We start from the raw sequence: 26,456 nt of genomic DNA on the forward strand, positions 1-26,456 counted from the left end.
TCCAACTGTGCCCAATGCAAAGGCAAATATCTCCATGACTGATTCGCTACAACGCATTACGGATAAATGGAGACAATGTTTTGTGCTGACACTGCTTGCATTCATTGCCTAGGGGCGGTTTGCAAGTTATGAAACAAAGTGACCTAATTTTTCTAAAAAATAAAAAAACTCTGCATTGCCAAATCAATAAGCACATTAAACGATTTAAATTATGTATAAAGCAACCAAACATGTCCATACAATGAGAATAGTACCATCTCAATCCTACATAGCACGGTCCCTCCCCGCCAAAGTTACACCGATTGTGGATTATTTGTATCAGCCTTAAGTCACGAGACAAATAACCCATTCAGAACTCTTTCAGAGCAGTGTTTTGTATTGCCCGTGGAGGTAGATACTACAAAACTATTTCTGAGATCACTTCGAGTGACAACTGATCCACATACTGGAAGGCAACACTTTCGCATCCACCCTGCCCCAGAGCAAATATTTCCGCGCAAGTCACACGTATGTTTAAATTAACATTAAATACAGAACCGAATGTAGTATACTTTTGGTACATTCCTTGCTGATAGGGTTAAGATCATTGACGCACTAGGCATGACTTGAAAAACAGTTTTAATCAAGCCAGCTGCTTGATTCCAAACCTAGGAAGTTAGCGTTGCCAGCTCAGCCACCCGGACCACTGTGGCTTAATATTTGCTCAGATTCTGTTGGCTCACTCAACACCTCGTCGAATCGTAATACCCTTCGAATTTTTCCCAATGGATGGTCTCTCCACGCATGTCGGTCATGGATTTTGTTTAACCATAATTCACCACTCTGGTCAGCGTTGGTTGGCACAGGGCTGGTAGGGAAGGCAAGACTGGTTCTGATATCACTCGCCACTGATGTTAGCTGTGGCCGGCGAATGGAACTCAGGTCGCCAGGGTTCATTCAAGGCGCAGCACACTTATCACTGCGCTTCGAATGCTCTGTCTACCACCACTTATATACAACAAATGACACTCACATGGACACATTTGTCTGTGGCACCATACAGAGGAAAGAGACACAATAAGGTAGCACGGCAGAGCAAATGTAAATTGATTTTATTGTTTTAATGTCTTGGTTTGGTCATTTGCAATGCATAATATACATCAACAGCGGGGACGCTTAAGATTTCCTTTTTGTGGACCAGGGCAAGCAACTGTGCGACCTGACAAACAAAACAACAAAAAGAAAGACCGCCTTGGGTCATTTTTTTAATATATATAAATACATATATAATTTTTCTTTTATTTTTGTTCTTTTTCTTTTACAATTTTTAAATGGGTTTTTTTGCCATTTTTTGTTTTATGTAACTTTTTATTATTATTGAGCTTTTTTTTTACAAAAAAGAAGCAAAGCTTTACGTACGTACAGCAAAAAATGATCGTTGGAAAGTCCACAGATTTAAACGTACAATTTTGGGATAACTTTCAATGTAGGATGTTCAGATGTAAACTTGTCTTTTTTATTATAAAGTAGTAAAATCTTAAAAAGCTCAACCATTGTCTTTGAAATAAATTAAACATGTTTCCTATACTAAACACTTATGTCCTATTTGTAGATGCAACAATATGTGGAAAAGATGGCGTATAATAAAACAAACATTAATATGGTATGCAATGCTTACGGCTGATTGATATAACAATTATGCAAGTAAATAAATAACATTAAGACTCTATTCTATCTTGAGAAATGAAAAAAAGTATTTACAACACTCCGCTAATGCAGCTGTACCTAGTTATTTTCCCCTCTAAAATCCTTATTTGTGAGAGAAATAAAAAAATATTCCTCTTTAGTCTTTGCAAGAATAACTGGGTCCATATGGAATCGATTGGGCACATTAGCACACGAAAATATGAAATGCTTATTCCAACAAAAAAGCAATAATTAAAGCAATACATATGTGCAGAAAAAAATAAAAGTGGTTAAATAGAATTGTTAAACCTTCAAACTATTAATTTACCATAGAATACATGTCAACATTAAAACAAAATAGAAGTGGTTATTTTCTAATGCCTACAGATAGCAACTTTGTTCCAACTACCCAGAAACCACCCTATCACATTTTTTTAAATATAAAAATAAAGCACATTGTTACATTGTTTGATTTTGCGTTGAGACTTTTCAATTTTAGAGGGTGCATTTGAGTGAAAATAATCGAACCAAAATGAAATAGTCTCAGATGAAAAAGGGGATGCAAGCTACTCCAAAAAAGCTCTCAGGGAGTCACACTGGATCCTGAAATATAAAGGGATAATAAGTGAAATATTAATTATAAACGTGACTTATAATACTCAAAAGGCACTCGACAAAGTTTGGCCTATGTGTATATGTATTAATTTATTTATTTCTAAGAGGAAAACCATCCCAATAGAAGACTATGTGGCTTTGTCAAGTGATACATAAAGGTTGGCAGGATTAAAAAGAGAATATCTTAACATTAGCAATGCATTCCTCATGTAAATGTAACATTAAAATTTTACACATTTAACTCGCTGCTCTGGGGTGATGACTGTGAGGCATCGTTTTGGCAGTTGTCAGCTTTGTAGCATCATAATATTTGTATTTCTGTGATTCCATTTAATACGAGCAATATCACAACACTCTGTTTTCTGACGGCAGGGGAAAACCCGAAATAAAAAAAAGTTTGTGTCTACAGCAAGTACACACAAATGTCGTTTTGACATGCACACACGACCCCTTTGTGGAGGTCTCGTGCCTGGAAACTATTTAAACAATACATTTACATTTGTAATAATTTCAGACGTTTTTGTTTATTCATATGGAGACACCGTTTTTTTGGTACGGTCCAAAAGTGAATATATCTTGTTATATAATAAAAGTGATTTCCTACCAGGTACAGCTCATAGGCTTTTTAGCGTGTGGAAATAATGGCATGAAGGGTGATCAAAATATTTTTGAGACCGGGTTTGAAATTTGCACTCACAACTTAATACCGTGGTGTATTTTTTCCAGTGAGTAATATCGAATGAGAATGGACTTGCCCGAGGTAAAATTACACCTTTGTGTTCCATTTCGGTCGGGGTGCAATAATGCAACTGCCCATGCAATGCAATGAATCATCGCAATTTAGGGTCACGGTTCGATTCTTGTTTCAACATTCTGGCAAATGCAGTGGCCTCGAGTGGCTGCAGGGGATCACGTGAAGCCGTTACATAACGCGAAGAATTGCAAAGTGTCGATTCTCACACGTACGACTCTAGGCATGCATTTCAAGCTTAGGAAAGTAAATTATTTGGTCAAATTATGCAAATATTACACACCTAATTTTTAGAATGTTCATATATTGGTTTCAAAATAAGGCAGATATTTTATTCGAGTTGGTTTTAGTCCCTAAATCTCAAACCTTTAGATTACCCCTCACACGTTTTATGCACATGACATCAACATAAATGCAACTTTTGTTCCCTTGAACGATGATTTCATTAACTTAAAAATGCACACACACACACACGTGCTAACTTGTACATTTTGTTTTTCAGACATGTAATCTAAATGTTTATATTCGTGGCTGACAAACCAATCCATGTTAGCCTCATGTCAAATATAACATGAGTTAAAGGTGAATAGAATTTGCAATAAATTATTAAAATATTCAGTAGAATACATTTTATTAATTTATTCTAGTTTGGGCCAAAATGTTGATCTGATTGTATTTTTACAATAAAAGGACACGCCAAGCAGACACATGTCCATGAGCCAAACATCATAATTTGCAAATGCCAAGACTTCCCATTGCAGCAACACTTCCTCCAGTAAACGTACAAATGATTTGCATACCGACATCAGATATAGAGAGAAACCACATGTGATGCAAGTAAAAAATACTTGAAATTTACAATTCCTTATGCATTTGCACACTCGGACACATTGACGTCGACACGAGAAGTTCGTATTCAGTGGGGGCTACAAGTTAAAAGAAACAAGCAAAACATGAGTTGAATGGCCGAAACGCAAAAGAAATATACATTCTCTGCAGGCATTAGTCTCATCTCATGCTTAACGGAATCGCTTCTTTCAAACATTACAAACTTTGGCAAGGAAAAGAAGGATTCTAGTATGCCTTAACCTACTGCTCAGTAAAGTTCTATTAAATGTACATGGTACAGCAGGGCTGGTTATAACATGAGAAATAGTTATTCCATACTGCAATTTCCACCCATGCCTCGTAAGACATGTGCAATATTAGGGATGGACTGGGGATAACAGGAAGGTAATGTAAAAAAAATATCCGTGGACTTGTATAATGTCATATGTCAATATACAAAACAATTTCTGTAAAATGGGATGCACGCAATGTACAGCTTTGTCAACCTTACACAAGTTTGGCTCCTAATATTGCACAAGTCCTTTTTTTAAATCATGACTACTAAGTGATGACAAGGTGTTAGGGTGTATTTCGATGTCCCGACTGTATTCAAAATAAATATGGTTAAATGATTTTGTAATATGCCAATAAACAAATTACCACAATTTTAAAATTTCGTGAAGCGTCCACCAAGTTTATTTGTAAACGTAATTATCAGCTTTGGAAAAAGGTGTTTTGTTAAAATGCTTTATTTAAAACTGCATATCAAACTTTTATTGTATCATATATAGAAACAAAGGCCTGTTTTAAATAGATGATTTCAGACAGTTATTTTTGTGTATAATTATTTTTTACCATGATTGTACTCTTAAGAAAATTCGAACCCAAAAACACATGTAAAATTATTAAAGGAAAACAAATACAAAATTAGGATTTTAATATCAAAATCTACACACGTACTGTGATTCTAAATATTAACGTTAATAAAGAAATAACTAATAAATATTACAGTTTCAAAAACATACAACTTTAAGAATTAATTATTTCTAATATGTATTAAAAAATGCTAGTACTGTGGTTAAAGCCACCCACCCACCAATATTCATGGGAGACGAAAGATTATCTGTCAGCACATTTTGAAAACAGCACGTTTACTAAGATGAATCTGCTCATGTGCATAGTTACATGCTTTACTGTCTTTTTTACGACAGTAAATTTGTATGCACAATTGTCAACGTCGCCTGCAATTGACTTATTGATTTATATCATTAGCACATTGCAAAATAGTTTCGTATGAACCAAGCCATCACTCAATAATCATGATTTAGGCTTATCAATGCCCAGATTGACCTCTGCTATAGTATAAATAAAGACAAAAAGGCACAAAAAAATAACATATCTTGTATACAATATACAATATGCAGTCTTTATAATGCAAATTCTACACAATGTGTAATATGGCACTATGCTGCATAATATCCAATCAGAAGAGTCACTAGAATTTGCAAAGAGCAGTTTCTGAAACAGTCTTGTTAATTTCACTAATTCAGCATGTGCGTTACTTATGTTGAATAACTTGCATCTATTAAATACTTCTTTCAGTTTAATGAAGCAACAACAGACAAGGGTTCGATCCTTTTTTTTTGTTTCTCGAGAAAGCAAGTTTAGACGGCTATGGGATCCTGCCTACGTAGCGCGTTTCCCAGCCTCGCCTGGAGCTCCTCTTCCGAGCTGAACTGGCTGGTGGTGAAGGCCGACGACAGCGAGTTTTGCCGTCCGTTACCCACCAGCCGGGATGGAGACTGGCTGCCCAGCCGGGGACCAGAATACTGGCCAGAGAAGGGCCGCGGAGACACCACGGCCGTCCCATCGCCGTTGGCGAAAGAGGCAGCGGAGAGCGGGTTCTGGATGCTCAGAAAGGGCGTGTTCTCACCAATCTCAAACTCACTCTCTTCCTCCTCCTCCTCCTCGTCGGACTCCGAGCCGCTGCTGCCCGTGCTAAAGTCGAAGGCGATGGGGCCCTTGGCGCCGCCGGCCATCACCGTGCCATTTTTCCGCTTGCCGTTGCGTCGGGACGACTGCTTCACCCTGTTGAGCCCCTTCACCGGCGCCACGGACACTGCCGCTTGCGCCGCGGCCCGCTTCGGGTAGTCGTCGGGCGGGATCTCGTACTCCTGCGTCGTCTCGTACTCCTCCTCCTCCAGGAACCACGCTGGGCTCGGCGGCACGCTGCTGCTGCAGCTGCCGCCGCGGCTCGCGTCGCCCCAGCCGCCCCGGTGCTGCTGCTGGTGCTGCTGGTTCGGGGGCCGCCAGAGCCGCGTGGTGGGGCTGTCGGAGCCCTGCGCCGCCGAGCCCAGCGGCGGCAGTGGGGGCGGCCTCGGCGAGTGGGCCGCGCCCTGCGCGCCGTCCGCCGCCGCGTGCCCGTTGTGCCGCGGGAAGTACAGCTCGACCGGGGAGCTCCGTGCCGGCGTCGTGACGGCTGACACGTAGCTGCGGTGGGGGGAGGGCGGGGGGGGGCGACAGAGCGTGTACGCATGGATGTACTGCGTGCGCGCGTGCGGTTTGTTGAATTTGGGTTGCGACGCGCGTAGGTGACCGCGCTAATTGGAGGTGAATTCTGATGCGATTAACCTGACTAGTCAGCAAAACTGGCCCTCGGTGGCTCAGCAGTGGAGCGGGCGGCTCGCGATCGGAAGGTCGCGAGTTCAAATCGCGGTTTGGTGGTTGACTACGCCCATCATCCGCCCCCCCCCTCCCCCCCCGGGGTCGATAAAGTCGGTACCACTTTACGGGGAAGTCAACAATGGTTGTCATATGCACAGACTTGCGCTCTCCGTAAAGAAAGTGGAATTTCCACTGGTGTTTCAGGTTCTGTGAACAGCCGAGGAGCACTGCCTCAATGATAATTTTGACAAGAAGTCACGTTAACTTGACAATTGCTCTCAGCAATTTCTGTAGGTTCAACTATGTCTCCAGATTGCAGTGTCACGTGTATTTTTTTGTTATATGATCATCCATAAACTAGAGACAGTCTTAAGGCATTGCTGACTACAGCTGTTGGAATATAACACAATGTTAAACAAAATGAAAAAGTAAAAAAATATATATCTGGGTGCAAGCCTGCAATAGCTCACGCCACTACTGGCACAAAGACCTCTGACGGCCTAGTCTTCCATCTCACACGACCTGCTGATTGACTGTGGTGGGCAGAGGCGGGCGGTTTTAAGAAACCTGTCCCATTGTTTCAATTGTAACGCTCAAGTAAGGAACTGGTGACCTCTGGATTACACATCCAGGGTGCTGACCCTTACACAAGGGTAGCATCCTGGCAAGTTACATAACTAACATGACGTAGTGTGTATAAAGAGCATTTTTAATTGCCGCTTATTCAGCTCTTGCACAGGGTGAAATTAACTCATTATATATAAATAATTGCTGAGAGGGAAAAATCCATGGCATTTTAAGTGGTTGGCTTTCTTTAGGAATTTCTGGTATAAGATATAACTTCTTGCCTAATTGTATGAGATCTATGGGATACACATGAGAGGACATAAAATTACTGCTATGTTTTATATATGCGACGTTAAAATAGTTAAGATATTTTTTTTATTATCTACTACTTTTCAGAGGAATAACATATTATTATGGGTTTTCAATATATGAACACACATTTTTGCTGAAACTTAATAATAATGTCACCTTAGACCATGTTACCAACCGTTCATGCTTTTTACATTATGTTAAAGAACCCAATAAAAAAAGCATTTCCAGAAAATGTAATTTTACACTGTGCTTACTTTTTGGATTTATAAAACGATTCTTTATATATGTGTGTATATATAAAATTACCAGGTCTCTCCCTGTTTAAGTAGCACAGATAAACAACTTAACCTTTGCTCAATGAGTTTCATTACGCAAAAATATTCAAGTACAAACATTAACCCAGCTAAGACACAACTAATATTTGCAAAACACTCATTTGTGCAGCTTCGTTTGCGTTTTGCGACATTCTGCTGGCATATTTTCTCAGTGCACAATAATGACACGAGCCCGTACGGCAGATTATCTTGGGTAATTCATTGTTGGCCAAGTTTGACAAACAATCCGTCACCTGGACACCTGGAGGGGTAAACAGTCTGTGTTTGTGTAAAATCTGAGACCAAATAAATTCGGAGAAATACGACACTTTGAAGGCATCTGTGTCCACAGACATAGTCGCGCATAATAGGCTGATACAATTCGCTTAGGAATGTTTTTTTTATATCCATTATTTAACCAAAGTCCCGGTCACAGGTCATGAAAAAAGAGCACGCACATTTGTTCATCCCGAGTCTCACAGACAACAGGTAGGCATTACAGCACGATTGGGTTGCCATCTTTCAGTCGATGGATAACACCAAAGTGTTCCTGATAACACCAACACCATAGCGTTATTAGTAACCACATCCATCCACGTTTCCGCTTCGAGCAAAAGTGGGCATGTACAGTTATACGACCCGCATTTGAGTAGAAATATAGTTTACATATGATTTACATATCAATGGTAGAGATTGGCTGTTGTAAAGAGAAGCACTTTGGAAATCCCGATGGAACCTTTGAGGTTTAGAACTCAGGCTCTAAACAAGAGCAGTTTGTCGAAGACAAATCCTCTGATATTTTCACGGCAGTGAATGCGGATTTTTTTTTTATTTGACAATATCTGATATTGATTACATGGATTTGACATTCAGGAAATATGTTTTTGTAAGTGTGAAGATGACAGCGATTTTGTTGAAATATTTTCATTTCTATTTCAGTTTCTGAATTTTTTTTTATCACAGAATGTCGGCATTGCCTCCAATTAAGCTATATTTCCGTCAAGGTGGCTGAATTAATAAACTGTGCATATGTCTGGTCATCAGGTGCATTAATGGTCGCGATGAATGTTTATAATCAATCACATTTCTATTAATTTACAACCAAGTACAAGAATAACATTATTTCCCAATATTTTGCAAGGGGGGCACTTGTGTCAAAGAATATTGACATATCTAAAAATAAGAGTTATTTGAGAAAATAATGGTATATTTCAGGAATGTATTTAAGTGATTGAATCCAATAACAAAATGCATTCATGTCAGTATCGTGCTATGCGGTTTACCATACATATATGTGGAGACACGAATTAACCACATGATCTGATAGAGGGTTACCCCCATTCCATTTAGAACAAATGAACCCCTAAAGGCAACATTATATGACAAAAAGGCAAAAGTGCAGCCCTGCAATGCCTTGCGTATGCCACTGCTTGCAGAAGGGCCTCCACTTGAGGAAGTTCTAGAGGGTATTTGGCCTACTCTTACATGATGGCCAGTCGTGTTCGAAGACGTGGGAGTTCCCCTCACTTTACCACACCACTCACGAGATGCCAGGTGGTCACACCAGTGACCTCTGCATTGCAAGTGGAGTGTGTTATCCATAAAAAATGCAATTACCCCAAATTAAATTTACAGTTAATAATTCCATTGTCTTTATACAAAAATAACCTTTTGGACAGCCCCTCATAAGTGTAATATAAAAAAAAAACAAATGCATCTGTTTATATATAGCTTCAAGCACATATATAAATATTTGGGAACAAAGACCCTGTGCCAAAAACACTATGAGCCTGGCCCTCAACTTACAACCATTAAACTCCTAAACGCAACAAGCGAAATAACCGTCGAAAATAATTTATAATCTAAAATAAAAAAAAGCTTGATTTGTACAAGTAGATCAAGCGAATTAAGAGCCTGTTTGCACGCACAGCTTTCAAGCACACGGACGACACAAAGCACGCGCGACCGGGAGGCTCTGCGCCAAAAGGCTCAGCGGGACTGGGCCCTCACCGATCGCTAAGCGGCGAGTCGGGGTAGTCATGGGCAGGGTGTCGGCTCGGCGTGTCGCCTGGGCCTCCGGCAGCATTGAGTCGCCCCCTTGCCGCCGCCGCCGCCGCCGCAGCAGCAGCAGCAGCAGCCGCCGCCGCAGCCACCTGATTGGCTCTCTGGCTCGTCTCCCGTGACGACGGTGCGGTGGAAGTGAGCGCTCCCGATCGCGTCTCCGTGGTAACGCTCCCTTCCGAATGGCCCGAGCCCCAGCATTGCCTAGGGGGGGTGGAATAGAGGCAGGCGAATATTTGGGGGTTAGTGGGAGGACGGATCGGAGGGTTGATGCATGGAGGGATGGGAAGCAGGCGGAGGATGGGGGGAGGAGTAAAGAGGAGGCAGTGAATAACGCGGTACTTGAAATGTGTCTGCTAATGAGAGTTCATCAATAATAAAATGAACAGGCTATCGGTTCATCCGAACTTTGCTAAAGCTGTAGAAACGAGAACAAGTTTTACAGTCTTTTTTTTCGTCTCCCGAGAATAAGAGGAAATTATAATACCACTGCTCTCAAAACTAACTTAAATTAATTTGGGAAAGGTCCCCATATATGCAAATAAGTGTTTACATAACTCAACTAAATCAAATAAATGTTGCTAACAAGCCGAAATGCTGACTAAATTATTTTAAAACGTTTTTTTATGACATGTAAATAGAATGTCTTATTTACAATAAAGTAATGATATTTCACATTAATTGTGTTTAAAGATAGTCTATTTCGCCAATCCATTGCTGTATGGAGGGCCTCTCCACACATTGTAGGCCGTAAAATAAATGATACCATACTTGACCACGCTGGTCAGCATGAGTTGATGACGGCGATACGGAGTGCAGAACAACAATATAATTTGCTGCAACTACTGCTGACAGCGCCTATTATGTCTGCCTTTTGGACACCATGGCCACCGACTTGAGCATTATCTAGGCTCAAACTCTCCTCAGCTTCTGAGATCTCATCAGATTGGGCACGTTCCGGTTGATTTGGTCATATTTCATTCATTATGAGTGAAGACAAGTGAAGGAAAATTACCCATTTGCAAAGGTGCTCACAATTTCACAATAAATTACGTAAAGCTCTGAAGAGCATGTATAGTCCATTGGACAAGAGACGAATGTGCCGTGGTCTCTAAAAAAAAAATGAAAAGGGATTTTAGTGGTGGCAGTGCTGGGAACAAAGAATATAAAGCTTTATTCATATTTCCACAGTGTACGGTGGACACTAAAGGAACGTGGGCATGGAACATACGAAAACTGCATTCATAGATTAAAATAGAATATACTAATGGAAATTACACACTGAAGTGCAAATCGTTGTAAATGATACGTGAAAATAATAATGAAGACAATTATGCATGAGTTGCTTGACAACTTATCGTAAGAGCCAATATGTCCTGGAATTATTTCACCATTTTACATTCTGCTCGGAATTAATTTTGTAACCCATTTCAAAAATGAAATTGACATTTGAACGAAGTGTGAGACTGTGGCACTGGTTGGATGTTTTACAGAGGACAATAGCACAAAAGAGACCTAAAAACTGATTCCCATTTCCATAATGTCAATTTTTGGCATACTGATGGCCGTTCTCATAAAAACATTGGAAAAAACCCAGAATTTTGTGACTCGTGTCAGCAATTTTAAACAAGAAAATATTAATTCCACCACTTCTCATGCCACAATTGCAGAATGGGCAAAAGTGGGTGGGGTAAGGGGGAGCCAAATATGGTGGCAACTGTCTACCTAATTTGGAAAACCTTGAGTAGGGATCGCATCAATCACAGTTTGAAGACACGACTTGTGTAGCTGAGAGGGCACGCAAGTTCATTACGCAAAAATGCACGTGCTTGTTTGGCATCTCCAATATGTAATGCATTATGCAATGCACATAGACCTTAGGGCATATATTCTTGTGCTCTAAACTTGTTTTTATAAAATGCCGAGATGAAGGCTCACACGCACAGGCATAGGACAATGATTGGTTGGCTCAGTCTCTGTTAGTTGGGCAAGTAAAGTGACATCAGCACTCCCGTGGCCACTGATTGGCTGTCAGAGGTTTTATTTGCGTGGAATAGGGCTCCACCCATTTTCGTATGGAAAAAATTCGCTACAAATCTGCTTCGTGAATTAAGCAGAATCGCTTTTGTTGCGTTTAAAGTTGACTGTAAATTTTTGAGTTGATGTATATATGAACTTGTTTAATCCAAAATGTTTTCTATCTGAAATTTATGTAAATAAGCAAGTGTAGATTTTTATCTAGAGAAAAATTATACAGAATGCCACACATGCATCAAGGGTTTAACAATGATAGATGACCAAGTTGCTTCGAGCCGTGCCAAAGCATGCAAATTGCACACGCTGACAAACCTGTCGTGCATGTACCATTTTGGCAATAAGTCGACTTGCACTCAATCATAAGTGAGAGTATTGAATACGTGTTTGTCCATATCACTTTACAATCTCATTTAAAAACAATGTTTAATTTGGTCATTTTTTGTTCTCCGCGGTCAAAAATTGACCATGCCTCTGCTACAAAGGCAGCTATTGATGCGGGTAATGGAATATGTTTTCTTACATACAGTGAGGGAAAAAAATATTTGATCCCCTGCTGATTTTGTACGTTTGCCCATTGACAAAGAAATGATCAGTCTATAATTTTAATGGTAGGCTTATTTGAACAGTGAGAGACAGAATAATAACAAGAAAATCCAGAAAAAGGCATGTCAAAAATGTTATAAATTGATTTGCATTTTAATGAGGGAAATAAGTATTTGACCCCCTCTCAATCAGAAATATTTCTGGCTCCCAGGTGTCTTTTATACAGGTAACGAGCTGAGATTAGGAGCACACTCTTAAAGGGAGTGCTCCTAATCTCAGCTTGTTACCTGTATAAAAGACACCTGTCCACAGAAGCAATCAATCAATCAGATTCCAAACTCTCCACCATGCCCAAGACCAAATAACTCTCCAAGGATGTCAGGGACAAGATTGTAGACCTACATAAGGCTGGAATGGGCTACAAGACCATTGCCAAGCAGCTTGGTGAGAAGGTGACAACAGTTGGTGCGATTATTCGCAAATGAAAGAAACACAAAAGAACTGTCAATCTCCCTCGGCATGGGGCTCCATGCAAGATCTCACTTCGTGGAGTTGCAATGATCATGAGAACGGTGAGGAATCAGTCCAGAACTACACGGGAGGATTTTGTCAATGATCTCAAGACAGCTAGGACCATAGTCACCAAGAAAACAATTGGTAACACACTACGCCGTGAAGGACTGAAATCCTGCAGCGCCTGTAAGGTCCCCCTGCTCAAGAAAGCACATATACATGCCCGTCTGAGGTTTGCCAATGAACATCTGAATGATTCAGAGGACAACTGGGTGAAAGTGTTGTGGTCAGATGAGAGCAAAACGGAGCTCTTTGGCATCAACTCAACTCGCCGTGTTTGGAGGAGGAGGAATGCTGCCTATGACCCCAAGAACACCATCCCCACCGTCAAACATGGAGGTGGAAACATTATGCTTTGGGGGTGTTTTTCTGCTAAGGGGACAGGACAACTTCACCGCATAAAAGGGACGATGGACGGGGCCATGTACCATCAAATCTTGGGTGAGAACCTCCTTCCCTTAGCCAGGGAATTGAAAATGGGTCGTGGATGGGTATTCCAGCATGACAATGACCCAAAACAACACGGCCAAGGCAACAAAGGAGTGGCTCAAGAAGAAGCACATTAAGGTCCTGGAGTGGCCTAGCCAGTCTCCAGACCTTAATCCCATATAAAATCTTTTGAGGGAGCTGAAGGTTCGAGTTGCCAAACGTCAGCCTCGAAACCTTAATTACTTTGAGAAGATCTGCAATGAGGAGTGGGATAAAATCCCTCCTGAGATGTGTGCAAACCTGGTGGCCAACTACAAGAAACGTCTGACCTCTGTGATTGAGAGGGGGTCAAATACTTATACAAATACTTATTTCCCTCATTAAAATGCAAATCAATTTATAACATTTTTGACATGCGTTTTTCTGGATTTTGTTGTTGTTATTCTGTCTCTCACTGTTCAAATAAACCTACCATTACAGTTATAGACTGATCATTTCTTTGTCAGTGGGCAAACGTACAAAATCAGCAGGGGATCAAATACTTTTTTCCCTCACTGTATGTCATCCATAATACAGGTTATTTTGGGGGTTAGATCGCGTAAATATATAAATGTGTCATTAAACCCGCCACCACCTGACACAGCCAAATAGTAAGGGTTGTCACGTAAACAGAACGCGCCGATTCGTCACTAGTACCACTCACCGTGAACACAAAGCAGACCTTAAACACGATAGGACCAACACCTCAGCCATGGCAGATCACTGTTATAATTCAGTAGGCTCACGTGACATTGACTTCTCCAAGACAGAGGTTCTCTGCAAGCCATCCGGCTACCATGAGAGATTCGTTCATGAGGCTATCCACATATACAAACACAGAGACAATTTCAACTGGAAAGATAGATTCTGGCTTAGCAATCATTGGAAGGATGGGATAAACCATTTCGGGTCTTGATTGATTTTGTTCACGCTTACGGTGACTTTCAGACCGCATTCCATTCTCTTTCTAGCTCCCCCCTCCTCCGTTCCGAGCATAGATGGACTCGTCCGTCTTAACAACCGCTAGTCGCTGTCCGTGGTGCTAACGTTAAGAAAAAACCGCCACTTTTTTCAAAAATTTTCTTGCTGTGGTTTTCACACCTGATGATGATTGCTTGTGTTGCAATCGAAACGCCGTGACGATTTTTTATTAATTTATTTTATTATTTCCCTTCTACGTGACTTTCCCGAAAGAACCAAGAGTATTGTCATAATAGCTTTTCAAAATTATAAAGTTACTCCCTTGTAGGGGTGGAGCAGGGGTAAGCACTCTGCGCTATAAATCATGAGCCCTGAGTTTGATTCCCAGCCATAGCTAACGTCATTCGTGGGTGATATCTGAAGCAGACATTTGTATCCACCTCCCCATTCACCAGTCTATATGAACCACACGTTGAAGTACGGTCAAACGATGCTTATAACTGACAGTGCAGGGAATCCTTCATCCAGCAGGGGAATGACAAAGGGCTGTAAGTGATATATTAAAAAAACAACAACTATCAACCAATTCGTAGCAATGTTTTATACACTGCAGGCAGCACAGAATAAGTGTCAGTAAACAACTATCTATTGTGCAATTCCTATATTTTCTTTTAATGAGCATACTCTAGGGCTGTACACAATGAATCTTTACGCATAAATGTGAGTGCAAGAGACCACTAGGCCGGTTGTTTTTTTTGACGAGTTATTATTGAATGCACAACGGTCGACACATTGGAACGAGTAAAGGTTGTTTTATATATTATAAAATCGTTGCATCAAAATGCATACACTTTTATTCATGTACTGCCCATCATTCCCATTGAGATCCACTCTCTTTTCCGCAGGAATAGCAGAATGCGAGTGCTTCAACTTTAGGTCCGTGTGCTTCCAAAGAGCAAACGACCCAGGTCAAGGGTCGCTTGCTCTTTGTGAGAACTGGCAGCCGCTGGCCCAGCACTTGTATTTGACGTACATATTTGCAGCAGCACCGCCAGAGAGGATTCGACATATGGGGCATCGTGTCTGCAAGCAGCCATCCTAATGGGCTTGCTTGTACGACTCCTGCATTTCTTATGCACTTTAAAAAGACTGCAGAGGCCTGAGCTGTGCACTGAGAGAGTAATGGTTAGTCGGAAAATGTTTTGAAGGACATACGAGGGTCTCGCGGACTTTCCCATTTGCCATACACCACTGTTGCAGACCTCAAAAGCCACCGCAGACAAAGATGGCTATTGAAGGATGCACTGGCATAGATTTTCCCAGTTGTACAGCTCTCTGATAGATATGTTTTCGGGTTGTGCTGCGCGTTCCTTTGGCACGATGTCCAACATTTCGCATCCAAGTGTGGCGAGCGCCGGCTGGAAGTAAAGGAGGTTCTGTCTGTCGTTTTGCTTCAAATGCTGGCAGCTTCCACGGGTGATGGATTTGCTGAACTACGTGTGGTACAACCCGGAAACGCAAAGGACGGCTATAAATGTTAAAAGATGACAGCTTTTTATAAGCACTGATTTCTTTTTTAAAATCCTCTTTTGATTATGTGAGCAAAACAGCAATATTAGATAAGATTAATATATTTTGAGGAGTCACTTAACGTACCCATCAGGATTTCTTGCGGTGTTAACTAGATACTGTGAGAATGAAAAAAAATCACCGCGCAAATGAATTTCTAATCCGTAGTTGGTTACATTTCTGGTGATGCGGAAAAGGAACTATAATAAATTGATTGCGGTTATAATTGAATGAAATAACGAACTCTTATTATTACAACGAATGGAATAATTGATGGCTTTATTGCACCATTCACCGTGATTTGCATGGCAGCCTATTAATAATTCAATTACGCGTCCTGCACGCACCTCACATGGAGAACACCCCCGAAAAAAAGACCCCATACATACAATCATGGGGTGTATCACCCAGTGGACGTCCAGGGCCACCCGGTGGGGCTTGGCACTTGCCTCATTGAAATGCAAGATTGTTGCTTGAGTCAAAAGTTAACCCCCACCGCCGGGGACAGCCTATTCGCTTTAAAGGCATGCTTGGATTGGTATAATTATATTCTGGTGCCCCGTTTGTCACTCCATTGCTAGATGAAGGCATCACCACACCGTGGCAGTCATGTGGGGTTTACGCGATTCGTATTTCAACCATGCCCGTTGGTAACGAGGAGGCCCAGGACTGATTCAGATGTCACTCGCCAACGATGTTCGTTAGCTGTGGCCGGGAATTTAATTCCAGGCCGCCGGGTTCAGAGCTCAGTGCTCTAACCACTGTGGCGCCATTCCATCCCATAAATGTGTTAACGAGTAACGTCATCTCTTCCAAGATATTTAACAAGCGTGGAAGAGTAGGCCAAATACCCTCTGGTGGGGGTGGTGGTGGGGGGGGGGCTTTTATAGTTCCCTCTCGTCGAAACCATTCTGCCAAAAAGCGGGGTGGGCCAGAAATTTCAGGCTGCGCACTTTTGTTTTTATCCTGTACACATCCCTACATCTCGCTTGTCTTCATAAATTGTGGGATCCTTACGCTCGAAGCATAAGATTTAACCACCACATTGGTACGGGGAGGGCACAAGGTTTTCCCAAACGCTGCCTCTTCTGTGCTAAGAAAACCAATGAATGTCGCCACGCTGTTCCCCCCCTCCCCCTTCCCTCCCATTGCTTAGTAAAGCCAACTGCCAATATCTCCATTTTGTGGGACATTTTTCTTCTGCCGGCAATTGTCTACGGGCGAGCGAGCCAAGACCGTGAAACACGTCGGCACACCAGATCCATTTACAGCCACTACAGGGGGAATGAGTTCCAATCAATCCTTGACGGGACAAAGGTTAGCGTGGATGTCGTTTGCACGCTGACAGATGTGCACGCGTGAACTTCTGTGTGTGTGTTATTTTCATTACTGAACTTTATTCTCAAGCCATCCGAGAGGTCGCTTCTGTGTTATTATGTGATCGCAATAAAATATCACATGCCATTGAGATAATTGTGATTTAGACAAGCTTAAAAATAAGATTATGGTAATTCAGCTGTAATTGCATCGCATTTAAATTTAGATCAAGACTTGTGGGAAAATGGTTGCGTAGCAACATAAGCACTGCCCGCATACCACGTTCTTTAAAGCGTTCTACAATTGCCATGCTTTGGCGAGCACTTGAAAATCGTCTGGTGAAAATGATGAAATTATTGTTGTAGGAATGTTGATGTTATGTCGTTGTCTCCTCGCTTAGTATATTCCAAGTGTCGAGATAGACTGCCAATATTGCTACAGGTACATGTTAAATTGACACAACGTGAGTTTTCAAATAAAAAAAAATATATATTTTTTAAAGCGGGCTAGACTCTGGGTAAATTGCAATATATATATATTTTTTTTTATTTAAAAAAAAATATTGTTTAAAAATAAAATGTAATACTGTATTTGCATGTCTTTTTCTCACTGTATCCTAATCATTCTATAGGAACCATGCCTGAAGATGAATAATCCATTGGGAATTTTCAAAGAGCGGTGCAATGACCCCGTGTTACTGAAATGTCCGTGGAAGAAAATATCACAGCACTCTTTCTGAGATCCCTTAAAGCAGTGGCTCTTCTTCTTAACCTGGGGTGCACGCACTCCCTGGGGATGCGAATGCCCTTTCTGAGGGTGCGAGACATGGCCAGATTTTTTTAGAAGGTAAATCATCGAAGCACAAATTAAGCTCTGACACGTAAGTACAAATACTTTGTTTCATCAAACTTATGTATTAATGAACGTACATTTTTTTTACGATTGAGAACCAAAGGGGTGCAAGGCTGCAGTAAAGGTTATGAACCATTGCTCTAAAGTAACCTTTCATCCGTACTAGAGGTCAGTACTTTCTCAGCCACCCTGCTCGAGAGTATTGCGCGTCACATGACAGTCAAACCAATATATCTATTTTTATTCTCAGAACTGGAAATTTGTCGTATTAAGTGCAAACCCTAGTTCAATGTAATGCCATTCTTGAAGACGCATTGATGACAAGGCTCCCTGGATTCGAACCGAGGATTTTCACTGTGCCAGCTCAACACCTCTTAGCCACCTTAACACTTATATAATTTTGATTTGAAGCTTTCGTGACTGCAGTAATTCATATTCTTAGCTCTTTCGGTAAAGTCACGTTGAAGGGAAACAGTAAAATAATAAAATATATATATAAAACAATAAAAATTCTCACGACGTTTCGACCATAACTCAAACGGTCATCATCAGGTGTGAAAGCCAACGGCAAGAAACATTTGAAAGAAGTGGCGGTTCGCATTTAGTTATTTATTTTTAAACGGTGTTGTTATTTTTTTTATTTAAAAAAACCGTTAGCACCACGGGCAGCGATTTGGCAGTTTGTTTAGAAGGACGAGTCCATTTATGTTCTGAAAAGAGGAGGGCGGAGACGAAAAATTAATGTATGCTGTCTGAAAGCCACCGTAAGCGTGAACAATCAATTAAGACCTGAAATGGTTTATCAAATCCTTCCAATGATTGCTAAGCCAGAATCCATCTTCTCGGTTGAAATTGTCTCTGTGCTTGTATATGTGGATAGCCTCATGAACGAATCTCTCATGGTAGCCAGATGGCTTACAAAGAACCTCTGTCTTGGAGAAGTCAATGTCATGTGAGCCTACTGAATTATAACAATGATCTTCCACGGCCGAGGTGTTGGTCCTACCGTGTTTAAGGTCTGCTTTGTGTTCACGAATCTGGTCCGAGACATGGCGTTTGGTTTCTCCAATGTAACTACTACCACAGAGGCAACTTAGTTTGTAGACACCAGGGTACTGTATGTCCGGAATCACATCTTTTACAGACAGAACCAGATCACGGATTTTATGTAATTTGTTGAAACGGACCTGGATCTTGTGTTTATTCAAGATTTTGGAGATCTTTTTTGTGATCCCCGCAATATAGGGTAAAGTGATGGTTTTGAAAGGCTCCTCAAGAGGGTCCTTCTTCATGGTTTGAGTGATAGCTTTACGGATTTTGTAGTCGGAATAACCATTAAAAAATAATAAAATATATATAAAACAATAAAAATTATCACGACGTTTCGACCATAACACAAACGGTCATCATTAGGTGTGAAAGCCAACGGCAAGAAACATTTGAAAGAAGTGGCGGTTCGCATTTATATAATGTTTACAAACCCCCCCCCCACCCATCATTTTCCCGCGTCAAGTATGATAGACAGCCACGAGAATTTTGCATTTCAAACAGAACGCGCAATGAGAAAATGCTATCAAATTTAAATGATTTAATCTTGAATTAGCAATAGTTATCAAACACAGAAAGAGGAAACGTATTACCTTCATGTAATACATTTCTAAAGTAATGCATTTGAATGAAAATGCATACCATAATGTTTTAGAACAAAGAATGAATATTACAAATCAGCCACATAATCTGAAATAGATATCTAACAAAGCTCTTTGCTCTAAGAAATGTCTTCTGAAATGTGACTCTCAAATTAAATTCACGTTTCATCTACTCCATACAAATGCGCAATGATATATGTATATGCATACAAATGTAACAATTTGATCATTAGCGATATACATAGTTGCTATTATTGAAATTCCAGCATTATCGATTTAACTACTATCGATACATTTCAATGGAAATTGACATATAACACTAACAGCGGAATCAAATAAGCACTTTGCACGTTCCTCTTGAATATCATCTCAGTGATGCTGGTAGCGACTGTGATATGGGTTAGTCGAAGATGGTCAAGATTATTTCCCCTTTCAGCCCCTAATTTTTAAAGGAGAATGATTACATAGATGACACAATATTTTTTTTACAACATCCACAAGCACTTAGGCCAACATTCCCTGGACTTTTAACGCATAGACACGAAGACATATTAAAGCAAGAATGAAGGTTAGTAAACACAATAAAATACCCGAGGGATGACATACAATCTGAGCAGCAACAGCAGCAGTCATGTGCTAAGCAAGGCAGTGCAGTGAGATTGGCAGGCGGCTCCAGCTACAACGGACAAAACAAAGAGTCAGGCAGCAAGGCAGCACGACTCACCGGCAGTTGTGTCTGGGTGACATGGTGGGAGTGGTGGAGTGGTGGCTGGTGGAGAAAGAGCAATCCGTCTCCTGCTCCGTCCTGTTCTCAGGCGGACCTGGGTTCTTCTGAATGTACTGCGCAAACATAAAGACGAGGCACTTAAGACAATCGGACGTGGGGACCTTGCACGCTAATGTCTGTCTGTAGTGAGGCTTGTTAGCAATAATCATACGAATAAACGTGCAGCTCTTGCAATGACTTGCTTACGGTACTGCTGGAGGAACAGCGAGTTGAAGGGAGTCTCTGTGAAGGGCCTATTCTTTCTCGCTGGCCAGACATCTTGCACGAGGTGGGAGTACCCACACTTTACCCCACGGCACGCAAAATGTGACGAAGCCATTTGGTGGGAATTCATATTCATTGCTGGTGCTGGAATCATCACACTTTTGTAGTGTCACTACACTTTTCAGCAGTACGGTGCACATCCCAGCATGGGGGTGGCCATGGGTTACATTAATCATGCATGTTATCCCAGCTCAAAGGTACTTTGTCATCATATTACTTCATCTGTGCATTCAGCAGGTCATTGAACTAAAAGTTGGTCTAACTTTTGACAGCACTGTGGAATGCAAAATTGTCAAGCGAGCATTCACTGTTTGGATGCCAAATGCACCACGAAGTTTGAGAGAATCATGAAGCTTATTCATCTTGGCGCTTACGTGTGCAATTGTTTACTATTTTTCATCGTAAATGTTTTTGGGTTAGATCGTGTTATTTATAAATGTGTCACAACCCTCCACCACCCGACATGGCCAAACAGTAAAAATTGTGTCACGTTTACAAAGGACAAATAGTTCACTAATTTGAGCCCACCGGTGTGTTGAAGAGTGAATCAACATCATTAAAAAATTTTGACTACGACGTTTCGCTGGTAATAACACCCAGCATCATCGGGCAATTTGCCAGAATGGTGAGGCCCTCCTCTTACTCCCGGTCTTAAATAGAGCAGCAGCAGCAGCAGGGTGACGTCATCATTGAACTCATTCGTCATTTAACTATTTACACACCATGTGCTCTGGCCCGTCGATCTGTTGAGAGAGATTAGGTGCCACCAATGCTTCATCAAATGTCACGGGTGATTCATACATTGGGTGCGATTGTTTTATGTGTCGGACCGCTGATACAATTGTGCCGAATAAATGTGACATTTGTGTTTACGCATTGACATCAAAGTAACAGTAGACCGCTTGGAAACCACAGCTATCGCGTGTAAATATACCACATTTAATTAAAACGATGTACGCCGGTAATCCCGCCATGTTTTCTTAACGATTGCACCACAATCACCCATTCACTTTGGATACTCGACATCATTTGTTGCGAGGCTGCGGGGCAAGCGGCGGTTAGTGTATGCGTGAGACCTTGTGCATGTTCATCAGATGTTTAAAAAGGGGCCTTCAGGACAAGTGTCCACGGGGAACGTTGCGAGGTGAGCTCAATTATTGACTCGACATCAATGGTCCCAAATTCATTTGGCAAACGAACATTGCCCCCCCCCATCCCCCCCTGCCCCCCCTCCTCCGCGACAACAAATCACAAGCAGGGATTGGTTAATGATATGTTTCAGCGGTTTGGCTCTTTCAAATGAATCACTGCGGAGGTGGAGGGGATTGCAGCTGGGATTTGCAAGCCTTTTGTAAGAGAGTGGGTGGAAGTGAATGAATGTTGTACAATGCAACATCTACGTATAAAATGCTTGAAATAGATGCGCGTATGCATGCTGGAACGTTGAATTTCTTTCACACTGTACGTAGCCAACCGTTCTAATCGGAGGGGTGGGGGAAGGACAACAAACTAAACACAAAAATCAGTTCTAAGGAAATTCGTTTTCAAACTCGATTTGAAAGTGCATAGCTCCAGTGGGTTTTTTTAAATGACCCACTAAGTAAATGACTAAATAATCAACAATAATATTTACAGACCTATGTGAATCCACTGCTTGATTAAATATCCTCATGCTGAACAAGTCATGGCCATTGTTTGACTATATTTCACCACGCTGGTCAGTGTAGATTGGTGAATGGGCCCACGACTGGTTCAGATATCACTCGCCACTGACATCAAACACGGTCAAAATAACATTCAGATGATCAGGTAGATAGCACTGTGCTAATTACCGTGCCACCGCACTACCTCAAGTTAACTACTTAACTAAATACCGAACATCAGTCTCACTCAATACTCGTTAATTTATTCCTACCATGTATTCAAGTGGAGGGCCAATGGGTGGTGCCGTAGTTAGGGCAATGGTGCGATGACATCGGTTAGCTGGAGCCATCGCTAACATCAGCGAAGAGCGACATCTAAAGTGGTCCTATACCCTGTCCTCATCCAAATATCGACCCGTATTTTGTTGTAAGAGTTATTGTTTGTAATACGATATCGAAAGAACATGCAGAGGCAGACTCTGCACTTTACGTTTTATGATCGTTACTTATAACGATGGACTTATTCCATTGTGAGGAATAGTAAAATATGATCAGTATGAGGTTGATGCCACTTTGCTCCGTCTCATATTAAAACTTCAATAACCTTCGTGAGATTCACCCGATACGATACAGTGAATGCAACAAAAAAACCTGCCGCGTGATTGAACACAATGGAGTGGCCGTTTTAGCATTCCGCAATTACTACGTGTTATTTAGTCCCCAAATGGGGTATTTAAATCACAAGGATCATCCGATGAGTTACATTGTTCAGCCCTCGTTGCTTTGTGCTCATGCACAGATGACTTGGCTGACAAGCATCCAACCCACTCACTTTAAGTTAACCTGTCAGGCTTGCTAGGCTTGCCCCCTATTTTAAATGGGGTTGGCTGCAACGCTGAGGATCAATATGACGAAGTGTCACCACTACAAATTCACGTTATATGTGCCAGCACATATATATACACACACACAGAGTAATGCATTCTTTGAAACTGTAATCTTGGGCAATGGCTTAGCCAGCAAGATAATCCATCTTGGGTGTAATGTGTCACTTTTAAGATTAAAGCGGCAATTGCTACACACAGGCACTAAAAACATTTCGGATTGAGAGAGAAAAAAAACACCCACCATTCTCATTGAAGCTCAGCAGTGTAAGTAGGAAATGCAGAAACTCTCACTTATAATGGAGCTAATATACGCAAAAGAATGCTGCGTTTTTGATGAAGGGGAGTGAAGCAAAATCCGTTGTTGCACTATACTATGATCCTATATCTATGCTTCCTGCCTTCACGAACCCAGGCTGAGCAGCATGGTGAAGTATGGTCAAATAACCCCCATGACCAAACTAGCGTGGGGAGGGCCTCATCCAGCAGTGGATTGATAAAAAAATGGCTTTACACTACACATGTATTGGCTAGGTATGCCAAAAATGATTCTAATTGAGACTTAGAAAAATTGTAGTATTTCATAACTGGATCAATTATAAGGCATACCAGGTATGCATGGGTTGCATTTAATGCCTCCTATGGGGCGGGGGGGATACAAATCTTTCCTCTGTCCTTTAGAACTGCTTTTAAAAATTTAGTTTGTTGTCCTTCCCACGCACCTCCGATTAGCACCTCTGATTAGCACGGTTGGCTACGTTCAGTGCAAAATAAGTGCAACAAACATACATACGCAGTGACTCAAATACAAATGCTAGTGTTAAGCCAGGATGATAAAAACAATTATTTCCTGTCCCCAGCTGTGGAGGGGTAAACCCATGAACAATTTTCGGTAGTGAGAGGGGCGGGGGGGTATCAGCTTAATTGGGCGTCACTGGGGTTGCTCTGTGCCAAGAACAACCCCAGTGGAACTTTGTGGTGGGATTGATGACACATCTAACACCAACCTTCTTCTCCTCCCTGGTCTTATTCTAACGAAACCAACCTTTTCCTTCTGTCTCTGCCACCCTGATCCTGTTGAGGCATCTGTAAAGGTCACTGATACTTGTTTAAGTTGCTATTCATTCAGCCATACGCAGGAGCAAGAGAAAGACTACATATTAATGCAAGATGATCTCATTAGAAATTTGACTTATAATGCGAAGTCAATTATAGAACTGTTGTAAAGACCAGATCTCAGACAACGAACATTGGGGGAGCTTCGCTATATCACATTTTGTTCCAGTGCATTTTAAAATGTGGATAATATATCTGTGCTAATGAATATGCATAAATAATCACGTTGCAGAGTTCATCTGAGCCAAAAATGGGAAATTACCCCAACTGTGAATCCACCCGACGACGCTTGCGTTTTTACACATTAATGAATACAATAATTCATTTTGTGCGCCTGAATTGGTTCGACATCAGTCATTGCACAACTGTATTATGTGCACCGAATTTATGTTGAATCGGTAGCGCAGAGAGAGCGAACGCTCTCGCAATGGGATTACTTCAAATGTATGAGATTCACTGTCCCCAGTATTAAACGCGATTGCTCAAATGCACGAGGCATGCCGCTTACTTACACAGTATAACGGCTCAATATTAATTAAAACATGGTTTGAAATGTCTGCTCTGCACTGACTCCAAATGATTTTAATCTCTTCCAAACTATTATAATCAATTTAAATTGCTCCAATTTATACCATGCTAATCACGTTGATTGTAACTGATGAGGTACTTTAAAACTGCAAAGGAAATGTGATCCACAGTCATATAATATGATTGATTAGCATCCCTTGAAACTAATTCAAATAATTTATCGTCAATAAAGAAATCAAACTTGAATTATATACTTTTTTTAAATGCCCGACTCTAAATATTCACAAAAGGGAGGTGCATTATCAAACAGTGCAACCGCTAACAATGCCTTTTCTCAAGTGGCCAAGATTCGTGATGAACACTAGGACACATGGTCATTGTATACGATTATAAATAAGAACAATAATTTTCAGTCAAAAAATAACTAAAATAAAGGTGGAGCCGTGGAACTGCTTGCTCACGCAACTGTTGCCGGAAGGGTCTCCACCAGAGGAAGCTGCAGAAAAGCCATCGAGAGCAAGCAATTGCTTCTTGCTGTGGTTGTCTCACCTGACGACGGACGCTTGTGTAGCTCCCGAAACGTCGTGATTTAATTTATTTTATTTTATACCGACGTTACTTTACCGAAAGATCCAAAGAGTAAAGCGAGAATAGTTTGGTCTGTTTTTCCACGTTGACCGGGCACACTAGAGGGAGAGGTGGGAGTACCCACACTTTAACCCACCACGCAAGACGTGCCAATCAATTAACTTTGGTGCACCCGTTTATTCTGCTGGGCGGACAGGTCGGTGGAGAGGGATCTGAGAAACCCGTCCCATTGTTTCAACTGCCGGGCATCGTTGGGAGATTGAATCGAACCGGCAACCTCTGGATGGCAACTTCAGTGTGCTGGCCCATTACACAGCAGAAGTAGCAGGAGCATCAGCAGCAGCAGCTTCTACTACAGCCGTTATCGTGAGGTTAAAAAAATAAATCGGAATTTATTTTGACAAAAGTTTGTTCTTTGTATATATAAAACAAAAAAAAATATCCCGAAGGGTAATCATCATGGCAATCCAACATTGAGGTGTCCTTGGTTCACATTTGATAATTTAATAAAGAGGCACAAAATTCATCACATGAGCAATGCATTGAGACAACTGGCAGTGTATGAGCATTTGCTATCACTGCTTATTTTGTTAAAAAGGCAGAACCGATTTGGTATTTATACATGCGACAGACACGTTTTTGCCAAGAGTAAAAAAAAAACATTGAGTAATGAATGTTAATGCCGTGGTCAGACATGGCTATGAATTCAAACGTAGATGGCTGATTTAGTGTTACTGCATTTATCACCGGGGGAGTGTTTATTGACAGCTGCAGTGTAGGTCAGTTAAAATTCAACGTGTATGGCCATGTAACATGCAACGCTTGTTGGTATTCAGGGCGGGTTGTAGGCAATTACTACATCTGGCGAACGTGCGTATGCAAGCACACTATTGCAACATGCACTGCATAGCAAAGCAGCATTATCTGATGCCGGACTAAA

General features: G+C 41.3%; 1 protein-coding gene across 7 annotated transcripts in view; it reads right to left on the reverse strand.

The window, feature by feature from the left end:
- Positions 1 to 1,075: 1,075 nt before the first annotated feature.
- LOC116940375 (pro-neuregulin-1, membrane-bound isoform-like) overlaps positions 1,076 to 26,456 on the reverse strand; it is a 492,066-nt gene continuing 466,685 nt past the window's right edge. For all 7 annotated transcript variants that reach the window (XM_032950158.2, XM_032950157.2, XM_076065499.1 and 4 more), the window contains 3 exons: positions 20,431 to 20,546; positions 9,727 to 9,981; positions 1,076 to 6,349 (listed from right to left, as the gene is read on the reverse strand). In XM_032950158.2, coding sequence (XP_032806049.2) covers positions 5,524 to 6,349; positions 9,727 to 9,981; positions 20,431 to 20,546 — 1,197 coding nt within the window. In that variant the 3' untranslated portion in view covers positions 1,076 to 5,523. The remainder of the gene's footprint in view (positions 6,350 to 9,726; positions 9,982 to 20,430; positions 20,547 to 26,456) is intronic.

The sequence above is a fragment of the Petromyzon marinus genome, chromosome 8 (assembly GCF_048934315.1).
Source record: "Petromyzon marinus isolate PM22_M1 ecotype Great Lakes invasive population chromosome 8, UKy_Petmar_22M1.pri1.0, whole genome shotgun sequence".
Lineage (NCBI taxonomy): Eukaryota > Metazoa > Chordata > Hyperoartia > Petromyzontiformes > Petromyzontidae > Petromyzon > Petromyzon marinus.